At 44.0% G+C, this 11,742-nt stretch overlaps 1 protein-coding gene across 4 annotated transcripts in view; it reads left to right on the forward strand.

Annotated features, from left to right (window-relative positions):
* Positions 1-10,835, forward strand: part of CYLD (CYLD lysine 63 deubiquitinase) — a 67,643-nt gene extending 56,808 nt beyond the window's left edge. For all 4 annotated transcript variants that reach the window (XM_056136224.1, XM_056136226.1, XM_056136227.1 and 1 more), the window contains 6 exons: positions 1,047-1,113; positions 4,350-4,482; positions 6,254-6,362; positions 7,818-7,936; positions 8,167-8,383; positions 10,274-10,835. In XM_056136224.1, coding sequence (XP_055992199.1) covers positions 1,047-1,113; positions 4,350-4,482; positions 6,254-6,362; positions 7,818-7,936; positions 8,167-8,383; positions 10,274-10,458 — 830 coding nt within the window. In that variant the 3' untranslated portion in view covers positions 10,459-10,835. The remainder of the gene's footprint in view (positions 1-1,046; positions 1,114-4,349; positions 4,483-6,253; positions 6,363-7,817; positions 7,937-8,166; positions 8,384-10,273) is intronic.
* The last annotated feature ends 907 nt before the right edge of the window (positions 10,836-11,742 follow it).

Raw genomic sequence — 11,742 nt, forward strand, 5'->3', positions numbered from 1 at the left:
GTGCCTGATCGGGTTCAACTGCTGGCTCTGTGTGTGGTTTCTGGAGCATCGCCCAGACTGGCCCAAAGGCCCCCTGGCGCCACTGGGGTGGCCCAGGTGATCCCCAATACCTCAGGGCCTAAGTGGCCTTGCATACCCAAGCCCTTGTATTGGTCTGCTGGCCAGCTCGGCTGAGAATCCCCAGTGGGGCCCCTGATACCTTCTGTCACTACTATCATTTCTGTCACTCCCACCGGAAGATGCTTTGTAGAGCACATGGCTAAGGCATTGACCGAAATGGGCACCTGGTAGTTCTGCGGGGTTTATTTGAAACTAGGTTGATTTTTTTCTTCCCCCTCTGAGTGCCTTTCCTCCACCTTTTGTAAGATGCTTTCTTCTAAGAGGGCGTGATGATGTGGAGTAATGAATCCCTTTGTGAAATTGTCGATCATGACATATGACAGTAACGAATCAAAGTTCCTTCCTTCCCATCAAATTGATGTTTGAAATTGTTCTTGACATGGTGGTAAAGGGGTGTGTGGAGGCACCACCCACTTTTCCACCGCTTTGCTTTTTTCTTGTTATAAAAGGAGGTAGCAAATGGTAGACTAGACTTAAACTCATGGTCAGAGGCAGTGTTTTAATCTATTTGCAGCTGAGGCACTTACTCAGGAAAAGTAGATTTTCACTTCCTGACCAAATATGGAGGCAGCTTATTTTAACTGTTTTGAGGCTATTATTTACCACGTGTGAGATATGATGCCTTTTCAAATGCAATAGGTGTAGCAAAATTAAAACATATATTTTTCTATATCTTTCAGTATTCCTTCTCTTCATTTTTACAGGAAAACTAAAGAACTGCCTTTTTTTTTCTGGGGGTGGGGGTGCGGTATTTGGGGCAACACCCAGTGGTGTGCAGAGATCATTCCTGGTGGTTCTGGGAATCAGCTGGAGTACTGTGTTTTAATGGATAGACTGTTGCTTACGGCATTGAATTCAGTATGGAGGTATAACCAGAATGATTTGAAAATTTTTCTGTGACTGACTTGTTTTTATTTTTCTCCTAGATCCTGAAGAGTTCTTGAATATTCTGTTTCATCATATTTTAAGGGTAGAGCCTTTATTAAAAATAAGGTAAATGTTTACATGACTAATAAAGCATTGGGGAAAAAAATAGAAAGTTTTCCTTTCACTGCCATTCAATAGAAACCATTTCCTTGGTGATTGCCTACTATTGTATTTGCATCTGGGTCTTGAACCTGTGAGGTTTCTCCAGTGTAAATTAATTTTAATCATTGTTCACAAAGTCACGCTTGTAGAATAAATCCAATATATATGTGTGTCTACTAGTAAATATTATCCCCCCCCCCAATTTTTTCCTTATGTAATTATGTCAAATTTGGTTTGTGCTTTGAGCCAGACCCAGCATCTCTGGGGACGAGACCCGGCTAGTAGCCCAGCGGTGAGTCCCTTGGTGTTGAGCCTGGGTTTTTCTCCTGAGAATTTTGCTGACGTTTTATTTACTTCTCTATCACAGACAAACAAGAACTTTTACTTGTCTCTGTGTCTTATGTGATGTTGCTTGATGGCCAGAGTTGAGTTGTTGAATAAGATGGAGGGATGGACAATACCACAGTTATAGTTGAGAAGTTCTAAATTGATGAAATAAGTCATGCTCCACAACATCAGTAATAAAATATCAATGTTTTATCTTTTCATGTTGCTAAGTTATACCAAGAAAATAATAGGGAATAATTTAGAAATAGTTATCTATTGAATTGAAAAGAATTTTTAATATGGCCATATAGAAAATAATCATGGATAAATCAAAGGCCTTTCTATGTATCTTCTAGCAGATATGAAGAGGGGAGTATTTGGGATCTCATGAAAGTATAAAATATCAAGAAATTAGTCTATTGAGTTTTTTTTAAATACTTTCACAGAGCTGATAGATGACTAATGAAAGAGATTATGTCCATATAGGAATCTAAATAAAGACAATAATTTTTTATGAAGCAGTTTGTACATAAGCAAGATTTTGACACTTGGCAGGGTGGGAGGGAAGGAATTCAGTGGAGTAATTTTGGAATTCTCTACATGATAAAATGAAAACTTTGGAGCCTTTATTTTTAAGAGTTCTATTATAAGCTATAAAGGCAAAGCAATAGGCATTAAAACAGTGTGATACTGGTTTAAAATTAGAAATACAGATCTATAGAATTGAATAGGAGCTCAGAAATAGAAATAACTCTATGTCATATTGCATTATCTTAGACATAACCCTTCAAATACAAAGGAGGAAGGCTGGATATGTTAAGTGCCCAAGGTAGGAAATCTAGCTGGCCGTTTGGGTGAAAAAAATTGACTTTTGTTTCTCATCTTGGGATTCCAGGTGATTAAAATAGTTGTCTTTTTTTTTTCAATATCCCCAAACACTTATGGATTGCATTGCCTGTAATAACATAGCAATAAAGATGTCCTACATTCCCAGTAATATCATAGGACAACTCTGTTTTTTTTTTGTTTGTTTGTTTGCGTGTGTTTGAGTCACACCCAGCAGTGCACAGGACTTACTCCTGTCTCATGCACTCAGGAATTACTCTTAGCGGTGTTTGTGGGACCATATGGGATGTTGGAGATCAAACCTGGGTCAGCCATGTGCAAGGCAGGCCCTACCTACTGTACTACCTCTCTGGCCCCATCATAGGACGATTCTAACACAGGGGAAGCATAGTGCTTCTAGAGGGGGAGCAGAGCTCAGTATCTGAGTCTTCCCTGAGGCTCACCCTCCTGCCCAGGACTCTTCCTGTGGAGCCACAGATTTAGAGACTATGGCAAGATATAAAGATATTGCTAAATTAGTCTTTTTTTAATCTCTCCCCTCCATGAGACTTTCTTTCTGGATGAGAATCAGCAGATTCAACAAATAGAACAAATCTCTTTACAGTCTGAAATAGTAAGACACTCTAAGAGAGTCTATACTCATCAGTGACTGAAGAAACAAAAGAACTCAGATTCCTTTGGAGGACAAATGCTGATTTGATTTTAAAAATTTTGGTAAACAAAAATGAAAGTTCTAGAAACAAATATAAATAAATATATATCTCATATCATATATATCTTGAAAGAGGTACCCCCACAATATGTACTGTTAAATATGTACTGTTAAAGAGAGATTTTAAATATGTACTGTTAAAGAGAGATGTTAAAGAGAGATTTTCTCTTTTGGAAGATAGATCTGAAGAAAATAGCCTTAATGCATCCCAGGGAGATAAACAGTTGGCAGATAAGAGGCCTGCACAATAAATTCCAGTTGTCATTTTAGTAGGAAATGAGAGAGAGGGAGAGAAGGAGAGAGGGGGGTAGGCGGGGCAGGCAAAGAAGCATCATTTGGAAGATAATAGTTTAAGATTTATGGGAATTTTTGACAGACTCAAATTTAAAGACGAAAAGACTAAAGATGCACAGAGTTCTTGAGCAGGAAGGAGCAGAATGAAATGAGAAGAAATTCTGGTCTAGACAGTCTCCCAGGGTCTGTCCCCACCAGGCATACAAGGCTGTCTTATCCTGTTCCAAGCATTAAACACCTTTTACAGATTTCTAGGATCTGGGCATAAAGTCGAATCATATGATTTCAACTTCTGGTTAGTATTGTTTGCCAGTGCTTCTTAATCGCATATGTTATTGCATTGCCATTTTCCTGATCACTAAAGAAGTTCTTTAGTATTAAAGATTAAACACAAAAACTTTTTTTTTCCAGGGTGGGGGGGTGGGGTGCTGGAGCGATAGCACAGTGGTAGGGTGTTTGCTTTGCGCGCAGCCAGCTGGCCCAGCCAGGTTTGATTCCTCCACCCCTCTCTCCGAGAGCCTGGCAAGCTACTGAGAATATCTGGCCCGCACGGCAAAGCCTGGCAAGCTACCTGTGACGTATTCAACATGCCAAACACAGTAACAACAAGTCTCACAATGGAGACGTTACTGGGCCTGCTCGAGCAAATCGATGAACAACGGGAGGACAGTGCTAATAACAGTGCTAATTTTTTGGGTCAAACCTGACAATGCTCAGGGGTTATTACTGACTCTGTACTCAGGAATTACTCCTGGTGATGCTCAGGGGACCATATGGGATGCCCAGGATCGAACTGGGGCTGGCCACATGCAAGGCAAATGCCCTACCTGCTGTACTATTGCTCTGGCCCCAAAACAAGGAAACATTTTTAAGGTCTTAGGCATCTATCTATTGCATGATTGTCTTCGCCCCTGTTGTTCTATCTAGAGTTTTATCATTAATTTTCCTAGTTTTAAATACTACTGGATCATTTTTATCTAAGCATTTCATAAATCTTAAGCGTTTTACCCTGTATTTTTAGATCAGCGGGTCAAAAAGTACAAGATTGTTACTTCTATCAAATATTTATGGAAAAAAATGAAAAGGTTGGAGTGCCTACAATTCAGCAGTTGTTAGAATGGTCATTTATCAACAGTAACCTGAAATTTGCAGAGGTTAGTGGCAATTACTTACTGTATCTTTATATGAAAGTCATGGCGTTTGCCAGTATCAGTATTGAAAAGCTATTACCTTTAACCCAGTGACAATAGTTAGAAACACAAAGTGTTAGCAAAATGTTTTTTTAAAAGTTCCGTGTTTTAACTTTGTCCTTAAGGAAGATCTGCATTAGAATTAAAGGATGGGAATTTTTTTAATTTATTTTTATTAGTGAAACACCATGAGGTACAGTTGTAGATTTACAAATTTTTGTGCTTGGGTTTCAGTTATACAATGATCGAATACCCATCCTTCCACCAGTGCCCATTCTCCACCACCACTGATCCCAGTTTCCCTTCTACCCCCTGTCCCTCCCATCCCACCCTACCTCTGTGGCAGAGCATTCCCCCTTGTTCTCTCTCTAAAGGATGGGAATTTTTGGATTTTTGGTCTAATGATATCAAGCCAATATGTAATTTGAAAGCTTTAATTAATTTAGAGCAAAAAAGACATGTTTTTCTAATATATTTTATTTTATTTTAGTTTTGCTTTTTGGGTCATACCCAGTGATGCTCAGGGGTTACTCCTGGCTCTCTGCTCAGGAATTACCCCCGGTGGTGCTTGGGGGACCATATGGGATACTGGGGATTGAACCCGGGTTGGCCACCTGCAAGGCAAATGCCTTACCTGCTGTACTATCACTCCAGCCCCTCTACTATATTTTAAAACCTAACGTATATTAAAATATATTACATATACTAAGTATGTTATGCATGTGTATTTTAATAAGATGTTTGCTCTTTGATCTACAGTAAAAGATAGCACAGCAGGTAGGGTGTTCGCCTTACAAGCGGCCAACATGGCCGACCCGAGTTCGATTCCTCCGCCCCTCTCGGAGAGCCCGGCAAGCTACCGAGAGAGAGTATTCAATATGCCAGACACAGTAACAACAAAGTCTCCAATGGAGACGTTACTGGGCCCGCTCGAGCAAATCGACGATCAACGGGAGGGCCTTTACCTTTACCTTTACCTTTACTAACATTGGCTGGTTAGAACAAAGTGGTAAAAATTGCCCCCTTTTTTGACTCTTTACTGAGTATCATTATGTTACAGTACACATTTGTGGCTTACTTTTTTTTTTTTAAAGTATTCATTTTCCTGAAGGAATATTCTAGAAAAATCTCAACAGTCACAGTTACTCATTTATTGAATTTTAAGGACCAATGAGTGGACTTGAGTGATGGCAGTTTCCTTACTTGCAAAACCAAGATTTTCCGAAGTACTGATTCAGCAGAAGGTCACTCTCTGTAGCCCCATATTTGCTAATGGAACTGGCTGGCCTCTGTGTGTGCAGGTGGCTGCTTGGTGCCTGCACCTTCACATTCCAGGATCCTGACTTCCTGGCCCAGCTCGGTGGTGAAGTCATGCTGATAAACAGCCATGTCTATTTCAGGGGCCGGAGCGATAGCACAGCGGTAGGGCGTTTGCCTTGCACGCAGCCTACATGGTTGACCCGAGTTCGATTCCTCCATCCCTTTCGGAGAACCTGGCAAGCTACCGAGAGTATCTCGCCTGCATGGCAAAGCCTGGCAAGCTACCCACAACGTATTCAATATGCCAAACACAGCAACAACAAGTCTCAAAATGGAGATGTTACTGGGCCTGCTCGAGCAAATCGATAAACAGCAGGAGGACAGTGACAGTGACAGTCTATTTCGGTTTCACAGAAAAACATTTTATTCAGCACTTGGACTCTATGTGGGTTCATTTGTTTATTTGTCCTTTTAGGCACCATCATGTCTGATCATTCAGATGCCTCGATTTGGAAAAGACTTCAAACTTTTCAAAAAAATTTTTCCTTCTCTGGAATTAAATATAACGGATTTACTTGAAGACAGTAAGTGTTGTAATTTTCCACATGCTGGTTTATTGATGTATTTATTTTCAGAAATAGCCTTATCAGGTTGTTCTCTCTAGTTGTGAGCAAAAAAGCCTCATGGCGGGCAGTTTTTCTAAAGGGCAGTCAAATAGATGAAAGGCCTGGGCAGGCTGAGTCAGTCAGTTCAGAGCTGGGCATTTATCCTGAGAAAAATCAGAGATGCTAATCACTATGTACTGAAACTATGTCTGTTGTCACGCGGGTGAGAAATTAAGACCCAACCGATCCAATGGCAGGAGAGCTCCGAGGTGACTGAGGTTGTGTGTCTTCAGCGAGGCGGCTGACACTTCCGCTCGTGTGACAGAGTCCAGTGTGCCAAAGAGGTCCCCTAGGTGGGATCTGCACCTGCCCCGCCGGAAACTTGCAGATAGAGATTTCCTGGAGAGAATGCACTGTAGGATCGGACAGGTGGTTGCCACTTGTCAGCTGAAATCGCCAGCACTTCCAGTTTCTGTCTTTGTACTGTCCTGCACTTTGGCATCTTTATCCGTGGGCCTTGATGGTTGGGAGAAAAGACCCCAGAACGCATTCTTTTTAAAAGGAAATCATTGTGGTTAGGGAAACTGCCTTTAAAGGTACTGAATCCAGAGAGGTACAATTTTAAAGTTTCTGGGGACGGGGGCTGCAAAAATGGCTCAGTGGGCGGGAGCACATGTTTTGCATGCAGGAGTCCCAGGTTTGATCCCTGTCACTTCCTGGGACCCTTGAGCACTGCCTGGAGTGACCCCCCCAACCCCCTGCCAAGTACAGAGCCAGGGAAAGCCTTTGAGTACTGCTTGATTCCACTCCCCACGTTCCTCCTCACACCACCCCACCCCAAATAGAAAACAAAGTTTCTGGGGACAGGAAGGAATTATTCATGTTTTTTTTTTAAAAATATATATATTTTTTATTTTATAAAGTAGTTCACAATATTTCATTACGTTTAATGTTCAAACAGCAATCCCACCACCATTACACCTTCCCACTGCCATATTTTGGATGTTTCCATCCGAACCCCAATCCCTGCCCCAAAGCAGAATCGAAATAATGTATTTTGTATTTTTTGTTATGAAAAAACTACTAAAAATGCTACAAAAAAGTATCCTTCGAGGAAAGTGTGGGAGGTTGTTGTATTTCACCCAGGGGCCATTAAGCCCTTCTATAAGAGATCACTAACATGTTGTTAAAGGTTGAACCTTGTGTGTTTTTTATATATACATCTGACATATATATATATATACATATACATATAAACACAAACACACATATATAGGGATTATTATGAATGTGTAAACTTCCATTTTGTTGTTGTTGGGGGCCCTAGCTAGCAGTGCTCAGAGAGCACTCCTGGCAGCTTTCATCCTTTTGCAAGCTTGTCGCTTTGCATACCCTTGTCTCTGAGAGACCCCTCAGCCCCGCTCCCCGTCTCAGCCCCCAGGCAGTGCCGGGTGTGTGGCGGGCTCGCCATGTACGAGTGTCGAGAGTGCTACGATGATCCCGACATCTCGGCTGGGAAGATCAAGCAGTTCTGTAAAACCTGCAACAATCAAGTAAGTCCAGCTGCCCTTCCTGGGTGTCCCCGTGTTTGATGGCCGGCCGTTGTTTGTCGTGGGAAGCATGATCCCATTTAAGAGAAGTCAAAATGAAAAAATCCTCAATGGGGGTGGGTGGGTGGGAATAAAAGCCCTTCACAAAAGTGCTTCTGTGCTTCTGCTGCCCAGGCAGCTCCCCGCCACTTGGTGTCACTCACCAAGGACGTTCTCTTGGTGTCTCCCCGCAGGTGCACCTGCATCCCAAGAGGCTGAACCACCAGTATAACCCCGTGTCGCTGCCCAAGGACCTGCCCGACTGGGACTGGAGGCATGGCTGCATCCCCTGTCAGAAGATGGAGCTTTTCGCCGTCCTCTGCATAGAGACCAGCCACTACGTGGCGTTCGTGAAGTACGGGAAGGATGACTCGGCCTGGCTCTTCTTCGACAGCATGGCTGACCGAGATGGTAGTTTCAGACTTTCTTTACCTCCATGCGGTCTCTCCATTTGACTGTCGGGAACTGGTTCCTAGCCAGGGGTGGTGGAGGGGTGGGGGGTGGGGAGGTGGGGAGGTGGAGGGAGGGGACAGGCCTCCCTGAGGAAGAAAGTGTTCTGTGAGCAAAGCCTGTGAGGAGTACCTCAGGGGCCATAGCAGGGCGTTCTGAAACGCCTCAGCTAAGCCCGCTGCCAGACTGCAGGCATAGTCTTGTGGTGTTTGCACAGGCAGCGGCTCCTCCTGGAAGAAGCAGACCCTAGAATTCTTCCGGTGATAGAGCAGAGGTTTTTGCTTTTCAGTTCTGCCTTGCGCTTTCTGACTGTGATTTTTCCTTTCATGCCTGTGTGCCAAGCTTTCTGGCAAGTGTGCAAAGTCGTTATCTTCCCAAACCCTTGTGTTTTCGGAATCCTTCGCATCTTTCTGGTTTTTTTTTTTTCTTTCTCCGAGACATGAGGCAGCGTTGGGAAACTTGGCTGAGTCTGGGACTCTGGTGAAAAGGTAACTGCAGGCAGGGCTAGGAGGTCAGATGGACCAAGCAGATACAGACTCGGCTTTAAAACAGAAAGATGTGGGGCTGGAGCAATAGCACAGCGGTAGGGCGTTTGCCTTGCAAGCTGCCTGTGGTGCCAGGTTCAATTTCTCCACCCCTCTCGGAGAGCCCGGCAAGCTACTAAGAGTATCTCGCCTGCACGGCAAAGCCTGGCAAACTCCCCGTGACGTATTGGATATGCCAAACACAGCAACAACAAGTCTCAAAATGGAGACATTACTGGGCCTGTAATGACATTACTTGAGCAAATCGATGAACAACAGGAGGACAGTGTTTGTTTGTTTTGTTTTGTTTTAGATTTTTTGTTTTGTTTTGTTTCTTGCTTTTTGGGTCACACCTGGCAATGTACAGGGGTTACTCCTGGCTTTGCACTTAGGAATTACTCCTGGCGGTGCTCGGGGGATCATATGGGATGCTGGGAATTGAACTTGGGTCAGCCGCGTGCAAGGTCAACACCCTACCCGCTGTGCTATCACTCCAGCCCCGCATCTTTCTATTTTAAAGCCGAGTTTGGATCTGCTTGGTTCATCTGACCCTTGGCCCCCCTGCAGTCGCCTTTTCACCAGAGGCCCAGTTTCAGCCAAGCTTCCCAGTGCTGCTTCTTGTCTCAGAGACTTGGGGTGGGAAGCACAGCCCACAGCTCCACCCACAGAGCTGCCTCCCCTGTTCCGGTTAACATTGGTGTTGGACAGTCTAGTGCAGGAGCATCGGGGAGTCAGCTGCTTAGAAGATGCGGAGGGTTTGGTTTTTTCCCTGACTCCCTAGAACCAACCCTGTAGTCTCTCCATTTGTCCGTGTGTCCTGTCAGGCCTTGCTGCTGTGGCATCAATAGGGTTTTGTAATGTGAGGGACCACAGTAGGATTCAGTGTCCCTTGGTCTAAGTTGGACTCCCACAGGGGAGCGGACACGTGTTTGTGTCTGGGACAGAAGAATGTGGAAGTGTTTGAAAGTAAGTGTGTGTGTGTGTGTGTGTGTGTGGTTGTGTGGTTGTGTGCCCTCACATGCTCTCCCTAGCTAGAGGGAGGCCTGGAAAGTAGGTTTTGGGCGGGGTGGGGGGGTGGGAGGAGGGGGGGGAGAGGGGAGGGGAAGGGAGGGGAGAGGAGGGGAGGGGAGGGAGTTTCACACCAGTTTCACTGTTGGTCCAGGAATCTTCTGAATTCAAGAATGGAAGTTGTCAGAAAATTAGCTTTAAAAACAATATTTTTTTAAAATAGTTTGTAACTGGGTAGTTTAGTCCTGTAAAGTTGTTTGGGGCAGCCAAAAGGTTGAGAACTTGCTGGCCCTAAAGCGAGCACCTCCTCTTCCCACAGGTGGTCAGAACGGCTTCAACATTCCCCAAGTGACGCCCTGCCCCGAGATTGGAGAGTACTTGAAGATGTCTCTGGAGGAACTGCATTCCTTGGACTCCAGAAGGATCCAAGGCTGTGCACGGAGACTCCTGTGTGACGCGTACATGTGCATGTACCAGAGCCCGACCATGAGCCTGTACAAGTGACGGGGAGCGCGTCCGCAGCAGAGCCTGGCGCACGCACGGGTCTCCGGCGGAAACTCCACGCGGGCTGGCAGTGCTGTTCCACGTCCATTGCCGGCAATGGATGTCTTTGTGGTGACGATCCTGCGGAAAAAGGATTCCTGTGTTTCAATACAAATCGCTTTTGTGTTACTGAAGTATTTAATAAGAAGCATTTTGCACTCTAGAAAGTACGTTTTTGTGTTGGTTTTTTAAGAAGTCTAAATGAAGTTATTAATACCTGAAGCTTTAAGTTAAGTGCATCGATCATAAGATATTTTTGGAAGCATACTGTTTTAATTGTGACAGTTTAAAACCTCTTTTAGTCCATTGAGAATGTAAATAAATGTGTCTTCTTTATGGACCAAGGATATGAAATCATTTTTCCTTTGTAGATAACAATTGCCTTGAGGAAGAAATATTTTGTTTTTATGAAGAGGCTACTTTTAATCCACTTATTAAAGTCCTACAGAGTTTGATTTGTTAACTCTTCCCTGGATAGAATTGATTTCCTGCATGTCTGCCGAGTCCCCGTGTTTCTGCAGTAGCTGGCAGAGAGGTACTGAAATGCTTTCAATGGTGTTGTTTTCCATTTGTTCTGGTTGTGAGACAAACGGTGATTTTTGTCACAGAATGTTCAATTTCAGTGTCATTTTCCTGGGGAGGGGGTAGAGTTCTCAGCAACTGAAGCTCTTCATGTAACTGTCCGCTCATAGGCTTTTTGATTTTTCAAAGGTCTCTGACTTTTTCTGGAAGAGGGTACAAGAAATTTTAAAAGAGGTTTGGGTGGTAGCTATCGTATATTCCTACACAACTCTATAATCCATAAATGAAAATCAATCTGGCATGTCGAACCACTCGGTCCTATTTCCCTGAAGCCGTCGTCTGAGCCCCTAAACCGCTAAGACTTTAGAGACCCCTGAGCACTGCGCCCTGGCTCAGTTCACTTAATTTCTCTGGAGATAGTGACAGTTACAAACCACCCTTCATGAAAATGCTAGCAGTGGCTTCATCCTCTGGCTTAAATTTGTACCAAGTGCGCGTGTTCTTAACTGGTACCAGGGTGTGTCCAGAGCAAACCCCGATGCTGTAGCATAGACTTCCCCATAGATTAGCCGAGTGCCATGTCCTGTGTGGTCCCCAAGTTTGTCCCGTGGTGTCGTCGTCGTCTTTCTGGAATGACTGCTGACCCAGGCAGAGAGATGAAAGTGTTATCCTAGGACCTCTGAAACCACTGCCTGTGAAGCTGGAAAGAACCATCACAACTCT

The sequence above is a fragment of the Sorex fumeus genome, unplaced genomic scaffold, assembly GCF_029834395.1.
Source record: "Sorex fumeus unplaced genomic scaffold, SorFum_2.1 ptg000122l, whole genome shotgun sequence".
NCBI lineage: Eukaryota > Metazoa > Chordata > Mammalia > Eulipotyphla > Soricidae > Sorex > Sorex fumeus.